This window comes from Kogia breviceps, chromosome X, assembly GCF_026419965.1.
Source record: "Kogia breviceps isolate mKogBre1 chromosome X, mKogBre1 haplotype 1, whole genome shotgun sequence".
In the NCBI taxonomy this organism is placed as follows: Eukaryota; Metazoa; Chordata; class Mammalia; order Artiodactyla; family Physeteridae; genus Kogia; species Kogia breviceps.
Genome location: NC_081330.1, coordinates 101,529,005 through 101,549,822, shown reverse-complemented (window position 1 = coordinate 101,549,822; position 20,818 = coordinate 101,529,005). Strand labels below are relative to the sequence as shown.

General features: G+C 41.8%; 1 protein-coding gene across 1 annotated transcript in view; it reads left to right on the top strand.

Moving 5' to 3' along the window:
• Positions 1–2,300: 2,300 nt before the first annotated feature.
• The window catches only part of OTC (ornithine transcarbamylase), a 57,263-nt gene continuing 38,745 nt past the window's right edge, over positions 2,301–20,818 (top strand). The window contains exons 1-3 of the mRNA XM_059049889.2: positions 2,301–2,377; positions 9,336–9,474; positions 11,204–11,285. Coding sequence (XP_058905872.1) covers positions 2,301–2,377; positions 9,336–9,474; positions 11,204–11,285 — 298 coding nt within the window. The remainder of the gene's footprint in view (positions 2,378–9,335; positions 9,475–11,203; positions 11,286–20,818) is intronic.

The window sequence follows — 20,818 nt, the reverse complement described above, 5'->3', positions numbered from 1 at the left end:
CCAATTCATCAAGGACCAGTGCCACTGCCTTCAGGAACCCCATCTAATCCCCAACCCCCATTGATGGAAGCTGGGTGATAGACACTCCAAGCTGGAGGTCCCATAGGGCCTGAAGCAAGGGAGCAGGGAACAAGCCCTACCCTCTTGGTTAGGATGCACAGGGTCAGGGGACAGAGACAGAAGTTGCGCTCTGGAGTCATTCCAAATGGTGAACTCCATGTGAGAAAGGACTCACCATTTCTGGTTATCACTGTATCCCTCAGAGCCTGCCCAGCACAGAGCCCCATCCTACTGTTGTTGGTGGCAGAGAAAAATGAGTAAATGAAGGGCTGGGTGAACAAAGGAAAGTAGGTCGGGAGCCAAAGCAGGCAGTTGAAGTGGAATTAAAGGAGTCATGGGGCGGGTCCATAAGAGCACCTGGACAAATTCTGAGGACTAATGGGAAACCCTGTATGGTGTTTTTCCACCTGTAACCCAGATGTCCATTGAGATAGTTTGTCTTTTGAGATTTAGTGAAATTACCTTTAAGCTCATACCACTTGTGGTGTGGTGCCCTCTCTTGCAATCTCTCTGGGGGTTATGGGGGAGGTAAGTTTTTCTTAGTCCCTTCTGGGGAACTGAGCTCTCACCTCCATAGAATGACGAGGGTTTATGAGTCACTTTGGTATCTCAGCAGTGCTGCCCACATTCCCCACCACACCACGGCAGACACTTCTTGATTTTTCCCCGAGTGTTGTTCAGATGAGTTGTTTGTGTGGGTAGCACATTTGACTGAAGATGTGGGCTTTATATTAGCATTCAGTTGAATGCAGTTTATCCTCTTCTCTTCTAGTCTCCCTGCAAACATCCAGTTTCCTTCCCTGTATTAGGTAGAGCGGATTTACTCTAAAACCTATCCAACAACTGGCCCGTTTTGCCTCTTCAACGATGCTTTAAGGTGATCTTCTCAAACAAAGCTGCCGTCTCTTCTCCCATGTGGAGCATTCATTCTCCACCTTCTCAGCCCTGTACCTCTGCGAGCAGTCTGCTTGGAATAGTCTTTCCAGAACAGATTTGCCAGAGGTTTGGAAATTGCAGTCTTTCCCTCTCTTTATCCCACCTCATCCTATGTGAGTAGAAGGGAATCGTGTCAATAAATTTCCCTGCTGATATTAATTATGACATCACGACCATCCCTGCCCCTGAAGTGGCCATAGTTGGCTTTTAAATGACACATTTTTTTTTCATTCCACAAACATCTAGCAAGTGCTTACCTTGCCCTCCCACCCTCCCCACTTAGAGTTCTCTCCCTTCCCTGTGATGTGGAGGTGCTTTATCTGGACCTCCCCTATGGGCTTGTATTATGGATATTTATTTACAGATCTATGACCCTTACTGAACTGTAAACTCTGCAAAGGTGAGATCATCTTCCTTCCCTGAAATTCCAGCCTAGCCCAGTATCCGACACAGAAGAGATTTTGAAAATATCTGATCTCTAACTGTGGATGAATGAATGAGTGTGAAGCTTTGGATGGCCCCTTAGTGATCCGGAGAGGCTGCCAGGGGAGGAACATTTGGTACCCCACCTCCCCGCTTCTGCTGAGTACGGGTTTCTGCTGGAATTAATAGGCAACCCCTTATTTATTGAAGACCTACTATGTGCAAGGCACAATGGGAGCTCCAGGACAGAGATCTTTTTACTCCATCTCCATCCCCACTCCAGCTTTTTGCCACACACACACACACACACACACACACACACACACACACACAGGTACCTTCCAGGGCACATCTTTCTATTTGTTTTTGTAGAAAGGCTGGGACTTGGAGGAAAATGATATCACTGGAAATACTCAGGGATGATCTGGGGTTTTGCACTGCCAATTCGCATTTTTGGAATGAGTTATTTATACGTACCTTCACAGCAGCCAGCACTGCAGTGTCTTGCATATATTATAAACCCAACGAGTACTTGTCAATTGATTTTGTACAAGTATGTGACAGCATAAATATATTATGAAAAATGAGGGGTCTGAGCACCAAAAGAGTCAGGATTCCTTCTCCAAGAAAAACAAAACAAAAACCAAAACAAAGAAAACCCCACAGTGGTGGATGGAGCTTGGATTAAAGTTCAAATGCTCCTGGACCCTGCCCTGCAGTATCTCTAACCAGGGGAATTTGATAAGGTAGTTGAAGGGTGATATTACCTTTGCTCTCTCACTGTAATCAAAAGGACTCTTCGCTTTCAGGTGGACCCCACTGGCTACCTTGGTGCGGCGTGTTCAAGAGCACAGAATCATCCTTTTCACTATCAAAAGAATATGCTGTTTAATTTGAGGATCCTGTTGAACAAGGCAGCTCTTAGAAACAGTCACAGTTTCACGGTTCGAAATTATCGGTAAGTGATGGCCAGAGATTTGAGTCTGACTTAGGAACCGTGGTGATAAATGAAACTCTATTCTGCAGAGAAGTGCAGCCTCCTAAGGCCTCTTTCTGCAGGGTATAGTGCCAGGTTCTACCCTTGTTGGAGAGAGTTGTCTCTAATTCCAGCTGAGCTTTCATTTCTCAGTCCTCTGTAATCAGATTTCAGGGGGCTCTGGGAGGTGACGGCGGGGTGGGGGGAGACTAACCGTGGCACGTATAACAGACTAAATGTTCTGGACATCTTCCATTTGTGTACATTCTAAAGGAGAAACTGGCTGAAGGAAATGAGGGGAACTAATTTCCACAGGGCCTTCAGCTTGTATTTGGGTTTGCCTGAAAACAATATATCATTCTGGGCCATGGGGATTGATTCGATCTTTAAAAATACAGACTCCAGAAGAACGACTACATAAATATTTACAAAGCTGCATCCTCCTCACAGCCAACTGGCCATGCCTGCGGTGGAAGGTGGTGTGGAGTGTGTCCCTGGGGAAGAGGACAAGGGTGATGGGTTAATTGGGGAAGCAAGGCCATCAAATCTGGACACTGTTGCCAGAAAGCTTCTAGTGTAACTGCCTGTTAACAATCAGAATTTTCCCAGTGCCTCTTGACAACCGAAACCAACCTCAAAATGACCTCAATGACTCTTAAAGTTAGAAGCTTCTAGTCTGAAGTTTTCTCCTACTGTTAGGAAGTGGCCCTGTGATTGTGGCCCTGGGCCTCTCTTCTCTGGGCCGCCTGACAGCTCTGGACTCTACCATTAGCACCACTCAGAAGCCAGAACAACATTGTAAATGATATTGTAAAGTTGGGACCTCAGAGCCACAGAATAATGCCTTCTCCTATTTTACAGATAAGGTAAATGAGGCCCGGAGAGATTATGGGGTTTACTAGTTAGTGCCAGAGTTAGACCATATAAACCAAGAATGGGGAGGAAAGCTCAGGTTTAGAGTCTAACGAACTGGGTTCAAGGCCTGGCACTACCACTCGCTGGTTATATAACCTTGAGCAAGTCACTAAACTTTTCTGTGATGTTGCTTCACTTATAAAATGGGAGAAAGAGTAATACCTGTTCTGCCTACATCACAGGGTGGTTCAATCATTTATTTAATAAATACTTATTGAGCACCTACTTTGTGCCACGCCCTAAGCAAGGTGTTGGAGATACAGTGGTAAATAAGGTAAATAAGTTATTTCATTCCAGACACATGAAGTCACAGTCTAGCAATAATCAGTGAGATAATGTGTGTGAAAACTGTCAAGTGACAGGCAAATGTTCATTATTTTATCATTCCATCCCACTGAGTTAAATCAGATAAAAGTGCGATGAAATTTCATTCCACAGTTTTTAACAAAGACTCATCACTGAGCTGGAAATAATCAACTGAATGAATAACCAAAGCTTGGAGCTTAAACTTACACTCTTCTTTGAAAATCACAGTGATGACTGATTTTTTTTTTTAACCATTATTACAGGTTAAATTTTTGCAAGTAAAACCTCTTCCAAATATTTAGGCATTTTTTGGTATTTACTAAGATTCTATCTTCTCTATCCAGTAGCCAGACTATGATTCTGAAAATCCCGGCTAGCCATCTCTCACAGTGAATGGGGACTGAGGCAAAAGCATGGCTAAATCAGCCCAAATCCATACCTTCTATTTGAAAAATATGAAAGCCTTGAATCACCCATGTCATTAGAAACTACAGAGCATGAGTCTCTATTGAAAAATGGCATAACACTGAAATGGTGTCCTTTTCAGGTGGCATGAGTATTTTTCTTTCCTGCTCTTTTCGTTAGCCACCCTACCTGCCAGCTCGATGATTTCAGAATTGCTGATCTCTAATAAGACCTATAATCTTTGATGACCCCTTAACAATAGAGAAAATCTCCCCATTATCTCTGCCTGTATGGTACTTTTACTTTGATTTTCAGCTTTCTGCAGAGATTCGGGTTCTTCCGCATCCCCCCACCCCCCCATTCCCCCCTCCCCTCCCCTGTCTCTTTTGGGAAAGGCGGAGGGTGCTTGTTACATACCATGTGAGTGTAGCACTAGAGAATAGTAGGAAATATGTGGTTAGGGTTTGGCAATGCCACAAAATAGGGACTGCACAGTTTTGAAGCGAGCAGCCATATCACATGGGCATGATAAAATGACTGCTCAAGTGAGGCTGAAGCCATCTACACAGGCTCCCGGATCAATCATTTTTAGTCAGTTTTTTTTTTCTTTTTTTTACAAAATCAATAGGATCAGACACCAAGACTGCCGAGAACACCCAATCCATAGGCTTTTCATCTCACAAACAAGGCTCTAGAGCCTGGCTGTGTTTGGATAATAGACAGTGTCCTCTGATTTGTTCCTATTAAGGAAACCACTTATAGCTTTTAAAGAAACCACTAAAATAATATCTTTCTTTATCAGAGAAGACCAATTTGCAAGTGCAGTTCAATTTCATCTCACAAATAGAAATTTATTCAGAGAATATTGAGCTAAGCCACCCAATTCTGTGGAGGTTATGGATTGGAGCCGGAGGTGACTGGTTTTCAGGTATTTCATTCCAGGACTCTCTAAGGGCTTACAGAACTCATTAAGTCCCAGTCATCCCACACACATGCCGATCTATACATACGTGGACATGCAGACGAAGCAATTACAGGCCATCCACGCTCTTGTGTAGAGGAGAGAAAACAGTCCTCTTTGATTATTCACATTTTCCATCATAATTGAAAATGAATGCCTTTTAAAAAACAGATTTCTTGGGGCTTCCCTGGTGGTGCAGTGGTTAAGAATCCACCTGCCAATGCAGGGGACATGGGTTCGAGCCCTGGTCCGGGAAGATCCCACATGCCGCAGAGCAACTAAGCCCGTGCGCCACAACTACTGAGCCTGCGCTCTAGAGCCCGTGAGCCACAACTAGTGAAGCCCACGTGGCACAACTACTGAAACCCGCGTGCCTAGAGCCCGTGCTCCGCAACAAAGAGTAGTCCCCGCTCACCGCAACTAGAGAAAGCCCGTGAGCAGCAACGAAGACCCAACGCAGCCAAAAATAAATAAATTAATTAAAACAAAACAACAACAACAACAAAACATATTTCTTCACTTCAGAAAATTATACAAGGCATGAGAGCAGGAATGGAATGGGGTCATGATGTTTCCCTTGGCCAACAGTAGAATTGGGGTTTTATTTCTAGTTTGTTATTTTTAGTAATTTTATAATTTAACTAAGATAAAAGAAGTAGAGGCGGCCACAGATTTTCGACAGTTTCGCGTTTCCAGCCCTTTAATAGTAGGTCTGCACGAATCCTCATCCTACTCTGCAATTTTCAGATGAGCGCAAAGTTTCACAGTTTTAGAATACTGACTATCTAAGGTATCTTAGAAACCATCTAGTCATCCAGTTATCAATAGTAATTTATACCACATATGAGCATGTGGCAACAGTAACAAAGGTTGCAAGTATATTTTTATTAATAAATTATTATTATTGTTAATAATAGATAAATTTGGAAATGATTTGTACTTTTATTTTCCAAATCAATAGGATCATATTCAAGCGTTTTGTGAAAAGAGAGTCACTCTCCCTGCCATGCGTTGCAGTACACCTTACTGAGATGGAAAGAAAGGGATGAAATTAAATTTAGGCCACTGAGAATTCAGATGGCTCCAGTATGGCCTGTGGGAAATCTTGTATTTATGAACTTCATGAGTGTTGTGGAAGACAAAGACATGAAAGGTCACTGATTTGTAGTTCATTTTCTTACCTTTTCAGATGAGGAATTAATGCCAAAAATGGAAAGTGATCTTCCCAAGGTCATAGTTGAACTAGGACTCGAATTTGAATATTTAAAACCACTGCTCTTTTCATTCTACTGCTTTGATGACTTCGATCCTTCTAAATTGATCAAATTGGCCAATCTACCCTTGCTCAATATCCCCCCATCCTCCCCCCCAACCTTTTTTTAAAAAGATATAGCCAAAATATCTCAGTAAAGAAGAAAAAAACACCAAGAAAATATACCTTTTTTATCAGTCTGCAATGTTAAAGAAACACCAAAATCTCTACCGTAAGGCCCATTGGCCCTCTCTTATGCTTCCAGAAGCTAAAGTCTTTATCTCAAACTCTCCATGGGGATCAAAATATCATTTAACACTGAATTTTTTCCTACTCTGGCAAAGTCAGTTTCTGACTGACCACATTTTACTCGAATTAAGAACTTTCTCTTCCAACAAAATACAGTTATATAAGGGAACACATCCAGGTCGCCCCTGCTACTCCAAACAATTTACTAGAGTTGGAAAATGCAAACTGTAGCAATGAGAGGTTTCATTCTGCCAATAGAGAATACTCTTCCATTTTCTAGCTAGGAAGATTATTTGATAAAGCTAACGCAAGGGTCTACTATTACCTTGGCCTAACTTCTTAGCATTCAGTGATTTGGGGTCAAGAAATCTCTGTAATTATTTTTTAAAGGGATAAAATGAATGTAACGAACGAGTCTTGCCTTTTTCAAAAGCTCTGCTATAACCGACTGCCATGACAGTTTTTACGGAAAATCTGTATGTGGTTCCCATTGTTTTCTCCAATATTGTATTCTCCCCGTTATGTGTTGGCTGAAGAATGATAATGTGGTTTAGGTCTGGTTTACCAAGGAGACACACTTGAGTACAAAGAGACCAAGCATTTTATGGGAACACTAAAATAGTGATTCTGGCCTTGGTCTGGCTCGTGAGCTAGAGTAGGCTGCTTCCAACTGAAGCACCGGGTCTCGGTGAGAACTTAATAGCCCTTTAGGCCAGCGGTTTTACCTAGCTAACTCGCGTGTGAGTTTGTCACCAGAAAGCAAGAAATGCTTGATACAGACAGGAAAAAAGGGGTCTGTGGAGGAGGCATTTCAACATGGTACAATTGTGGAGGTTTTCTACTTTTCTCTAATTTTTAAGTAGCTTAGGAAAGAGGCGTGGCAACTCCCTTTTGGAGCCAAGGGGAGGTCTATGAGGAGACAGTAAACAGGATAGGAATTTATACTGGAACCATTGTGTTTGCTTCCCTTCCAGTGATAAATTTTCCTGGTTAGCTCTTGATATCTATGAAAAACAACTCTTTTTCCCAAGACAACATTTCCTGCCCCGCCTCCTGGACAGAATTGAGAAAGGTGGTGGCTGCTCTAATGATTTTTCAATGGTGTAAACAGTACGACCCCCTTCACCAGGTGAGATACAGTTTTTTAAAAATGTTCCAGTTAATTACTCCAAACCTCACAGGCTAGTATGACAGATTTACAAGATCTACCTTTCCACTCTTTTTGTCCCCAAGAACCCAGGGGACTTACTCTGTCCAAAAGGGGTTCACGGAAAGAGGTAACCAAAATATTGGTATAGTTCATTATTAATGTACTTCGGATTTGGCCCTCATAGTGCTATGGGCAAAAACTTATCCCACCAGGTCCTCTCATCAGTTTTCCAGGTTTTTGCACTTGACACAGGCTGCTATACATAGGATCCAAGGTTATAATGCTTTTGTTTCACATGCATATGTCCAACCATTGTTCCTAGTAGTGCAAATACAATACTGGAGTGGTTGAGCCCTAGAGGATTTCAGCTTTAGCAACATACTAGACCACAGTCAAGTCTCCTCCATGACCCTTAGGTCTGGTGTTCAGCCTAGGCCACAGGCCATACTTGCTCTTGCCTCAACATTAATTCTGTATGGGGGGCTCTTGGTATCTTTTTTGTCTTCAGACTTTAGTCATGGCATTGAAAATCCATCATGGTGGATCTCTCTAAATTTATGCCCAGAAATCTGCTGAATTTCTTTTTTAAAAAAATTTATTTATTTATTTTATCTTTGGCTGAATTGGGTCTTCGTTGCTGGGCACGGGCTTTTCTCTAGTTGTGGCGAACGGGGGCTACTCTTTGTTGCGGCGCGTGGGCTTCTCATTGCGGTGGCTTCTCTTGTTGCGGAGCATGGGCTCTAGGTGCACGGGCTTCAGTAGTTGTGGCACGAGGGCTCAGTAGTTGTGGCACACGGGCTCAGTAGTTGTGGCATGCAGGCTCAGTAGTTGTGGCTTGCGGGCTCTAGAGCGCAGGCTCAGTAGTTGTGGTGTACGGGCTTAGTTGCTCCGCAGCATGTGGGATCTTCCCAGACCAGGGCTCGAACCCGTGTCCCCTGCACTCGCAGGTGGATTTTTAACCACTGTGCCACCAGGGAAGCCCTGCAGTACATTTTTTAAAGTTAAAAAAAATCATTGTTATTATTACACATGCTTTTACTGAGACTCTTTGAGGGAATAAAATAAGCAGAGGACTTTTTTTCCCCTGAAAGTTAATAGAAAAGCCACAGGGTCCATTGTATCTGACCAGGGACAATAAAGAACAAATCTTCAAGAATAGATCTGAAGGGCAGTAGAGGGAAAAGAATGAAATTGTTTTCTATTGTATGTACATAACCAATTCTGTTTGTACCACTGAATGATTTCAATGATAATAGCTAAAATTTATCAAATACTTATTATATGCCAGACACTGTCTGATTTCCATGTATTAAATCATTTCATCCTTACAACAACCCTATAAGATTATTATACTCATTTTCTAGGTGAGAAATTTAGGTGCAGAGAGAGTTTAGGTAACTTGCCTAACTAATACATAACAAAGCCACTCATATGGTTATTTCCAGCAGAGAAGAATTCAGCCTCTTTCCTCAAATTTTTCTTTTCTCTCAACATTCAGAATACTAGCTACCTAAAATGTAAACCACAGCCATATCAATTTTAGGGCATTAGCACTTTGCAGAGACACATAAGGCTACACATTTGCTATGTTGCTATGTGTTTGCTATGTTTTGTGTCAAGAATTAAACAATGAATTACCATAGGACATAGATTTTGTTTTCTTAAATATATAGTTCTCTTTTTCTTTTTTTCTTTTTTGTAGATGTGGACAACCACTACAAAATAAAGTACAGCTAAAGGGTCGTGACCTCCTCACTCTAAAGAACTTTACAGGAGAAGAAATTAAGTATATGCTATGGCTATCAGCAGATCTGAAATTCAGGATAAAACAGAAAGGAGAGGTATGTAGCATTTCCACATTACCTTCCACTGCTACCAATTAGCCTTTTTAAAGACAGCCTTTCCAGAGAAAGAGGGAAAAGAAAATACATTAAAATTCCTAAACAGTAGCTAAGTAATGAAACTACACAGGCAAGGTAATTGATTATCACTGAGTGTACAGGCATATAGAAAGCATAAAAATCAGTTATTCAATGACAATTCATTGCATTTCTTTCATGTGGAATGTTGAAAGTCATTATTAACTGAATCAGAACCTAAGGAATCATTTCTCTGGAAAGATTTTATTTTATTTTATTTTTTTTATTTATTTATTTTTGCGGTACGCGGGCCTCTCACTGTTGTGGCCTCTCCCGTCGCGGAGCACAGGCTCCGGACACACAGGCTCAGCGGCCATGGCTCACGGGCCCAGCCACTCCGCAGCATGTGGGATCCTCCCGGACCGGGGCACGAACCCGTGTCCCCTGCATCGGCAGGCGGACTCTCAACCACTGCGCCACCAGGGAAGCCCAAAGTATTATGTAACATTTTTTTTTTTGGCGGGATTTTATTTTTATACCTTCTTTCTTTTCTCTGTGTGTTTTCTATCAAATGAAAAATAAGGATGATACATTTTTTTCTAGCAACAAATTTCAACTGTGGATGAATAACAGATATATCATCATTAGGATAATTTCAAAATATTCAGGATGTGTGACAGTGTTAAAAAATGTAGATTAGCAAAGAAACAATTAAATGGTAACCAAGTAGGAGAAGAGATGGGATATGGTGCCTTTCTGGAAGCATCATTCTGCATTTTGAGCAATTTATGTTTGAAACACGCTTAATTAATGCAGCAGCTTCATTTAGACTGCTTAATTGTGGAAGTGTTTTCGTATTCCAAGCTTGTTCAGAAGCATTTGAAAGAGCTGGTTTCAGGTTGAGAAAGTTTTACACAACCTTGATTTTCTTATCTAGTTCACTAGCTCTCCAAGTTCCTAAGAACGAACTGAAAATAGGAGTGACTCCAACTGCTATGGGTTCCTATAGAAGACCTTGAAATAAGGAGAAAATGTCCCCCAAGATCCCAGGCTTTTTGTTCTTCACACTTCGTGGTGAGGAAGGTTAGCTGGCAGGAATGTGTTTGTTCTAGAACTCATCCTATCAGGAAGTCCATCTACGGAAGAGGAAGGAGGTAGAGCTCCACCCTACACCCAAACTCTCCAGATTGTTTCCACATGACTTTTAGAAACAAAGTCTTTGCACTCTCACAAGGATGCGTGATGAAAGTGTAGCTGAAACTCTGGAGCTTCATCTTTAGGAGTCTGAGTACCCCACGTTGTGACAGAGAAGCACATTCCTAGCTGAGAAAACACTTCTGAACCAAGCATCTTCAAGGTCATTGAACACTGGTAGAGGTTTCCACGGATTTAAGAAAGAAGATGGCTCCAGTATGAAATATTAATGAACTTTGGAACAAATGTTCAGGTTGAACCCAGAGCAACTAATACTACTTTCTCATTAAGTGTCAGTAAGCTGTGGGAGTTCCTGTTCCCTTCCCCCATTTGTATACAACATGAAAAAACCACTTGAAATTCACTTTTTAAATAACATCTGAACACTTGTTTGGGAACAGTGTTAATTATTCTACATTTTCTGATAATGTAAAGAATAAGTTTTAAAACATAATCCTTGTTATTGGATATAAAATGTATATTTCATTTTAACTGTATTCTTGTCCTTGACTTTCAGTATTTGCCTTTACTGCAAGGAAAGTCTCTAGGCATGATTTTTGAAAAAAGAAGTACTCGAACAAGATTGTCCACAGAAACAGGTGAGTCCATAGACAAACTTGGACTTGTGTTGAAGAGGGGGCCAGAGGGTGAGGACCTGGGAGGAGTTAGCCCAGTGCGGGGATTTGGTTGTCTCTTTGGCAACAACAAGGGGCAAACATTGTCACTGAGAGTTAGCAGTGCAAGCCTCTGAATGCTCTTTCCAAGTCTCATAGAAGCTGTAAGCAGAAGGATGAGTCTCATCTGTAGGGATTCCATGAGGACTTGGGTAGAAGTCCCAAATACTTCTTCACGTTCAGTACAGAATGTCAGTGGGCATAAATTCTCAGGCCTCCAACTCATGTAAGCAAGAAATGTGTATTTTTCTAACAGGTAAAGAACTTTTCTTTGTTTATATCAATTTTGCTGGATGATGGAAACAATCTCTGCAATGCGCTAGGCAATCCTCAGTTGTTTGTTTACTGTGTCAATTTAGGGTCTCTTCACCTTTGCCCCACAGTCATGGTTAAGTCCTGGAGAGTATCTCAACATCCAGGCATCTAGAGCTGTGGGGATCTGGTCACTGGTCATCAGGACATCTTCATCACATATCTATGCTGAAATCTGCTGAGACTTCTGGACCTTGGACCAGACCTATTTGACCTTGACTGGCTCCCATTTACTATGGAGTTTGCTTTACTTTGATCACAGGATCTGAGATATCTCTTGGTTTGGCTCTCTCAACCTCTTGGCAGCTCTGTACGCCACAGTGGGCACAGAGATATTGCAAGGCTCTCTCTACTCTATCGTTCCTTCCTCTTTCTGGGTGCTAGGGAGTTCTAGAACATTTGCTCCCTCCTAGAATGCTGTCTTGAAAGCAAGACACAGGTGTTCTCAGCTCTGGGGTTCCCCAAACTCATCTGAAATTTCCATCATGCTCCCCACCCTTCAGTCCTTGGCCTGGGGGACAGACAGCAGGGTACAGTGTCAAAAGTCTATTTCTGTTGCTTCTTCGCTCTTGCTCCTTTTCTTCCCCTTCCAGTTCCCAGGTGATAAAGCAAGAGGAAAAACTGGCTCTGACTATCCATGTATTCTTTCAAGTCTGTTGTTTGTGCCTGAAATCCTAAGCTGTTGAAACTCAAAATTTCTTTTTTCTCAAACTATGATCTCTGTAATGAGTTTCAAAAAGTCTGTTTTGTAACTCATAAGCCATACATCACCTCTTGTTTCTCTCTGCATTTCTGCTCCATCAGACCTCCCTTGAATCAATAATATGACTGCCCAAATGGGCAAATGGATAGGACTGAGGAAAAGGTACCACAAACAAAAACATGTTGGTTGATCCTTTGCATATCTTATCCTACTTACAAGCATCAGAGCTTTCTAGGGTTCAGAAGCAAACAACTACTTCATGTAATTCTTGCCTTGTAATGATCTGCAACGAGGTACCTCAAATACATAACAAAATGGAGTTTAGAGTGATCAAGTGACTTGCTAAAAGTTCATGCAGTTAATACAAATTGGCACCAGGATTCAGATCTCAAGTTTACTGTTCTTACTAATGCACTCCCCTTGCCCTTTGAGAGAAGGAAGGAGGAAGAAAGGAAACATATAAGGTGTCATCTTATCTTTAAAGTCCTAGGAAGAAAACTGCTGAGAACATTTTGCTCTTTAAAGCTGGGTTCTTTAAAAGGTCACATTGACATCTGACGTTTAGTAAAGGAAAAATGAATATTGCATAAGCCAGTCAGTAATTAGGAAATTCTGCTCCTTTTCAACACTGGTTATCATCTTTTAAAATCATTAGTACTTAAGAGAGGTGTTCTTTTTTGAAGTCATCGAAAGAATCGATTAATATATAGAAATTTCTCAATTTTAAGTTTCTTTCAGCTTATTTTTTCTTGGCTGTTAGTGTTGTCTACCACGTTTCTCTGTTCAAATGTTATTTTCGATTTAAATATCCCTGAATAAGTGATCAGTTTTGCCATGCACATATCACGTGGTAGTTAAGCTACTAATAAAACCAAGAGTGAAGCTTTAATAAGCTTTTGGGTACAGACCCTGTGCTAAGTGCTCTACATTAATTACATGGATTATCTCACTTAATCCTCATGACAACTCCATGAGGGTGAGACCACTGAGGAAAACAGGCTGAAATAGGTTCAGCAAAAGGCCCACAGACATATAGCTAATAAATGGCAGACCCAGGATTAGAAGCTATTATTAAATGTATTGTTAAGTGTCTAATTTAATTCAGACATTTATTAGCCATGTTTTATTCCAATAAAGCTGTTTCTACAGGTGGCATTAAGCATTTTGTTAAATGATGGTTTTCTATAGAGAAATGCTCTGGGACTTCCTTGGCGGTCCAGGGGTTAAGACTCCACGCTTCCACTGCAGGGGGCACAGGTCTGATCCCTGGTCGGGGGACTAAGATCCTGCATGCCATGCAGTACGGCCAAAAAAAAAAAAAAAAAAAAAAAAGCTCTGAAATCTGCACAAAATTACAAACTATAACAACAAATATATGAGAAAAGGAACATATGACCATAAAAAGTTATGGTTCACAGATTATTCATCACTATCCTCAATAAATACCCATGGGTCTCATTGCATATGGCATCCTGCCAAACTCAACAGTAGGAGAATCAGTCAGAGTAAGCAGCTGATTTAAATGCGTACAGAAATGGTAAACCTCAACCCCCAACATGGCAGAGCATTTCTACTGTGTACATGTGCATCTTAATGGTTGTCGGTTAACACAATTTTTCATCAAAACCTGTTACCTTGGTATTTAGAACGAAAATAGGATGTAATTAAAACTGTCAATTGCTACCCCAGATTTGTGTCAGCCTCTGGGATGGAGTGATCCTCAGAGGACAGTCCTTGAGGCTTCCATCCCAGGCCTGAGTTGCAAAGATACAGCAGCATTTATACTTCTCTCGGGGGGACAAAATAAAATTCTCCACCCAATAAAATAGATAACTAATAAGAACCTACTGGATAGCACGGGGAACTCTACTCAATACTCTGTAATGACCTATATGGGAACAGAATCTAAAAAAGAGTGAATATACGTATATGTATAACTGATTCACTTTGCTGTAGAGCAGAAACTAACACAACATTGTAAATCAACTACACTCCAATAAAAATTAATTAAAAAAATTCTTCACCCAAATCAAGCCATATTAATTGCCCATGTAATATTTTTATTAAAATGTAAGACACCTAGAGAAAAGTGCGCAAATCATTAAGTATACAGTTCAATGAATTATTACAGTAAACATCCTTGTAACTAATACCCAGATAGAGAAACAGGATGTGAATAGCACCCAGAAGCCCTCCCTTGTATCTTCATCCAGTTGCTACTCCCCCTGCCCGACCCCTGCTCTGCCCCAAAGGGTAACCATTATCCTGGTTTCTAACCTCATAGATTAGTTATGCTGTTTTCGAACTTTATAGAAATGGAGTCATTCAGCACATGCTCTTTTGTGTCTGGCTTCTTTTGCTCAGCATTATGTTTGGGAGCTATATCGATGCTGCTGTGTGTGTAGTTGTAGCTTATTAATTCCTCACCCACTCTTTGTGTATGCCTGCCTGCCAAACTGCACAATTCTCCTGTGTGTCTACTGATGATTATACTCTTTTATTGCAAATTAATTGAGCAGATAGGTGGATGCATTTATTAATCTTGGTAAGTGCAGTAGCTGATGGAAAAATGCACAGGGCATCCTAAGAGATGGTTCTTTTCATTATTTAACACTGGTATTTGACTTTCAAGGTGAAATGGAAGCTAGTGCTTTCCAAGCTGTTTCAAATTCATCATCTTTACAGAGGTGGCAATATAAAAAACGTGATACTATGCTGCAGGAATGAAAGTGAAGCACAGAGAGGTTAATAGCTGCCTTAGTTCTACCAGCAAGAGCTCTCAGAGCCTTTACATTTCCAGAGCGTGAATTCTATTTATACCCCTTCTTCCAAAGCTTGCAGAGATCTGTGAGGAAAAGAAACAGTAAAATAAGATGTACTTTTATTTTCCAAGACAGAAATTAAGATACCAACAGGTGAAATCCTTTGTTCAAAAATATCTGGTGTGTACGCATAAACAAAGGAAACAGATAAAAACAAACTCCTCTGGATGAAGAGTGAAGAGAGAGTAGAGACCCATCCAGCTGTCCTCCTTTTCTCAGCAATGGCAGCTCCTGGTGGCTTCTCAGAACCTCTGACACCTTCCAGAACCACTTAATGCCATCCACGTCTGATAAACTGGTGAATGCTTGACCTGTACTTTTGGACTGGGGTCTGAGGCTTCTTTTCCGTCGGTGACCAAAAATTGCAGAGGCAATTCCTTCTTAGTAGCAATGTCCTCCCATTTAATCTCCTTCAAGAACTGCTGAAGGCTTTGTCGACTGAAAAAAATTGCACAACCTAAAAGTTGAGAATTATGTTTTATTCGGTGGACTTGCTGAGGACTTAAGCCTGGGAGGCAGCCTCTCGGGTAGCTCTGAGGGACTGTTCTGAAGAGGTGAGGGAGGAACCAGGATATATAGGATTTGCAACAAAATCCAGGTAGTCGGAACATCAAAAAATTACCATTGATGAAAGGAAACAAAACATCTCAAGTTACTGAATTTAGCACTTTTCTATGTATGGGAAGATGCAAGAGACTGGGCTCCTTGAAATCATTCCTTTGATATGCACCTTAACTATCTAGGGCCAGTATCCCATTCTTTCCCATCCTGAGTCCCCTCAGGGTGCACTGCTGGGGTGGCTGTAGTGACTGAGGGCTTGGCAGTGGGCAGCCTTTTTGTCTCCATCCGGAGTCCCCTCAGGACTCACCCTCAGGGTGGTGGTAGTGGCTGATGATAGCCCACAGCATCATTTGTGTGCTGATAGGGCAGGCAACATTTTTCATTCACAGCTTCGACTCCTATTTCTTAACACTTTTCTGTAACCTCTCTTCCTACCCCTACCTCATAAGTCCAGGCTTGACGGGAATCTTCGTTATAGCACAAAGAGAAAAGGCAACAAACAAATCCTGGGTTGTCACAGCAAAATGACTTCTAGTCAAAGTAAGAGTATGACTTCAAGCAGACTTGCCAGGAGGCCTTAAACTTTCTCTGAAATCTTCCTCCACAGTCCCCAACCCTCAATGGCATTCATCCCTGTGCCAGGCACATAGTAGGTGCACTGTAAATACTTTCTTGATGAATGTGCAGTATTCATTTTTGTTTAGGTGACTTTCCCTGTTTAGAAGTAGATTAAGGGCTCAAGAGTCATTAGTGATTATAATCGTCACTAAATGGCATTAGCTCACTTCACACATAACAGAAAATTCCATTAACAAAATTAGGAGATGTTTGCAAGTGAAAAGAATGGGTCCTCTCTCCAGAGTCAAAATCCTTCCTGCATTTGTTCAGTAAGTATTTGTTGAATACTTACTATGTACCAGTATTTATTCTAGGTTCCTCAGATTGATATATCAGTGGAAAAAAAGAGAGGTAAATCCCTGCTTTCGTGGAGCTGACATTCTAGTTGGTACACAGACAATAAACAATAGACATAATACATTTTAAGTGGATGATATATCACGTTGGAAGGTGAGAAGCGCTCTCAGCAAGGAGAAGACTGCCTGGAAGTGAGGGAGAAACATGTACTCCATTATTTGGACTTTGCCTTTTACTCTGAGTACAATAGGGAAATCTTTGGAGGGTTTTGAACAGAGGAGGAATGTGATCTAACTTGCATTTTCTTTTTTTTTTTTTTTTTTTTTTTTTTTTTTGCGGTACGCGGGCCTCTCACTGCTGCGGCCCCCCCCGCCGCGGAGCACAGGCTCCGGACGCGCAGGCCCAGCGGCCACGGCTCACGGGCCCAGCCGCTCCGCGGCACGCAGGATCCTCCCGGACCGGGGCACAAACCCGTGTCCCCTGCACCGGCAGGCGGACTCTCAACCACCGCGCCACCAGGGAAGCCCCTAACTTGCATTTTCAATGGATCTCTCTGACTGCTCTGTTGAAAATAAACTTCAGGGCTGGGGGTGCAGATGAGATAGAAGCAGGGAAAGCTGTCAATAGGTAGCTATAGTACATAGAGGCTGGGGCCAGGGTGGTGGCAGAGGAAGGGGTAGGAGGGCCAGATTCGGGATATGTTTCGAAGGGAGAGCCAACAACATTCCTGATGTATCAGGTAAGAGAGAGGCATCAAGGATGACTTCAAGGTTTCCGTCTGAGCAACTGGATGCAGCAGGATAGAGCAGGTCAGGCAGGATGGAGGGGAATATCAGGAGTTCAGTTTTGGAAGTATTGAGTTTGAGATGTCTTTTAGACACACAAGCAAAGATGCTGAAGAGGCAGCTGGATATTAGTTTGGAGTAGGGGAGTGAAATTTGATCTAGAATACTTAGGAGTCATCAGCATACAGATGGTATTTAAGGCTATGGGACCAGACACAATTATAAAGGAAATGAGTGTAGATGGAGAGAAGAGGACCAAGGACTAGCCCTGGGGAATGTCGACATTAAGAGGTAAAGGAAAAGAGAAAGAACCAGCAATGGCGATTGAGAAGGAGCCACTACCAAGGCAGACGTAAAAGCAAGAGTGTGCGGTGTCCTGGATGGTGTGTGAAGAAAGTTTATCAAGGACAAGGCGGTGAACAACTCTGTTAATTGCTCCAAGGTCAAGAAAAATAAGAACTGAAATGGCCACTAGATGTAGCAATGTGAAAGTCATTGGTAACCTTGGTGAGGGGAGTTTTGGTGCCATGTTGGGGGGCCAAAGACTTATGGGAATAGATTTGAAGGAAATGAGACGAGGAACTGGAGAGAGAAAGAAAAAAAATAAGAGTTTGGCTGCAAAGAGAGCAAAGAATTAAATGGATACCTGGCAGGGGAAATAAGAACAAGAGAAAGTTTGCATTTCTTAAATTAATGAGTGAAAAAATTAGAATAGCCTATTCAAGATGCAGGTAATGTAAGAGAGAAAGGGAAGAGTTGGTAGAGCAACATTCTTGAGTAGGTGAGGGGGCATGGCTTCTAGTTCATACATGGGGTATGGAAAGTTCATCTATGCTGAACAGGAAGGGAAGCAGAATATATGGGTACAGATGCTGACAAGTACGGAAATGAGGTGATGGAATCTGGAAGTTCTCTGTTACCACTTTTTTCATTGAGGTGGGAAGTAAGATTATCAACCGAGTGCTGGCTCTACTTTCAAAACATATCAAGAATCCAATCATTTTCTCATTGCTTCAGTGGTTACTATGCTGGTCCAAGCTATCAATTCTCAGCCAGATTTTTGCAAGTCTCCTGACTGGTCTCGCTGCTCCTGCCCTTGCCCCACTATGGATGTTCTATTAAAACATATGTCCAATCATGTCATCCTCTGCTCCAACCCTCTGATGGCTTCCCATCTTACTCAGACAAAAGTCAAAGGTGTTGCTTCCTCCCCACCTTCCTTCTGCAGCCTCATCAACTATTACTCTCCTCCTCACACACTCTGTACCTTCCACACTAACTCTGTTGTGCCGTGAATCCACCAGTCATGACTCTTCCTCAGGACCTCAAGACATGGTCTTCCCACTGTCTTGTATGTTTCAATGTGGCTTCCTTGCCACGTTAAAATTATAACTCCTATTCCTTACATTCCCTATCCTCCCTCCCTGTTCTATTTTTCATGCAGCACTTGTCAACATCTAACATACAAGATATTTAATTTACTCATTCAGTTTATTATCTATCTTTCCCCCATTAGAATGAAAGTTCCAAGTAGGCAGGGACTGTACCTTGTTGTTTATAATGCTTTTCACAGTGCCTAGAACAGCACCAGGCACATACTTTTAGAAAGAATGAATAAATTTTCAAACCATGCCATGAGGCTAGGACCTGTTGTGGTCACTCCACAGAGACAAGATGTACCTCCCACCAAAATTTGGTTTGAATGTTGACAGTGAGGATAACATACTTGCACCAAGAGGGTATGAAAAGGTTTATTATTCACATAATGTGGCTTTCTGGGGAGAGTAGGGCTAGCTCCAAAATTGGTCCCAAAGTGGCATTAGAGAGCAGGAAAATTATATGGCTTGTGCTTTTATTGTGGTTGTAGGGTGAGGCTGGGGTGAAGATGCCCGTGCACAGGGCAGGAGGAGAAGGGAGAGTGATGGTGGATAGCAATCAAACATCATAAATTGAGTCAGATTCTTTATTACAAGGCCTATAGCAAGTAGGACTGTTTGTGTGTTTCATGTTCTCTCATTCTACCTGGGATGTAGCACATCAGATCTGCAAGGGATCTTAGGGCTCTAGGCAAACTGCCTGATTTTCAGATGAAGACTGAATCCAGTTCCACTATGTTGTCCTGTCTCTGTAGATCCCAATGTAAGTTGGCTTAGGGGCTGGCTCTCTTAGGAGAAAGCTCTAGGTTCTTAAAAACAATCTTGAACAAGTTTTTAGACTCTTTGACTCTCAAAACTCCTGTCTATAAAATTCTTATAATAATATCTAATATGCTCTTTGTCAGAGTGAAGGATTCAATGGAAGAAAGTTTCTGAAGTGCCAGCACCTGGTAGTGCTCTGTGACTAGTCATTGCTAGAATCAGAACATAGTGGCCTGTAGCTAAAAAACCATTTGGTCGGGGCTTTTTTTTTTTTTTTTTGCGGTACGCGGGCCTCTCACTGTTGTGGCCTCTCCCGTTGCGGAGCGCAGGCTCCGGACGCGCAAGCTCAGCGGCCATGGCTCACGGGCCCAGCTGCTCCGCGGCATGTGGGATCTTCCCGGACCGGGGCACGAACCCGTATCGCCTGCATCGGCAGGTGGACCCCCAACCACTGCGCCACCAGGGAAGCCCTGGTCGGGGCATTTTTAAGAGAATACTTTTAAGTATGAAATAGGTAGAATATAATTATTTTTTAAATGTAGTAACAGAAATGAGAACAATTGTTTTGTTGTGGATTTTCTGTTGTTGTTTTACTTAGGAACGTTTTCAAATGAACAGAAAGTAGAAAGATTAGCATAATGAGCACCCCAATACCCCTTACATCAATCAACCGTTAATATGTTGCCTTCTTTGATTTATCTGTTCATTTTTGTTAGTGAAATTTTTTTTTTTTGGCCACGCAGCGTGGTATGCGGGATCTTAGTTCCCCAACCAGGGATCAAACCCGTGCCCCCTGCAGTGGAAGTGTGGAGTCTTAATCACTGGACTGCCAGAGAAGTCCCAGTTAGTGAAATACTTTAAAGTAAATTAAAGCTACAATGAAATTTTACCTCAAAATATATCAGTATGCATATTTCAAATAAATAAGAATATCTTCTATATAGCTACAATATCATTATCACACCTCTAATAAAAATGACTTGTCAATATCATTTGTTAATATCACCTATCCATATTCAAATTGCATGATTCAAATTGCATTAAGGTTTCAGTGGGCTGTTTCATGAGACTTTGTGTCAAATTCCCCTTCATGAGTCTAAAACTCTTTGTCCCCCAACTCACCATGAGATTAATGATTTCCTCCTTTCTCATGGGAAACAAGTAGGATTAGAAAATTGTGACTGTTGCATATTTTCCAAAAGACAAAGTAGGTATATATTAC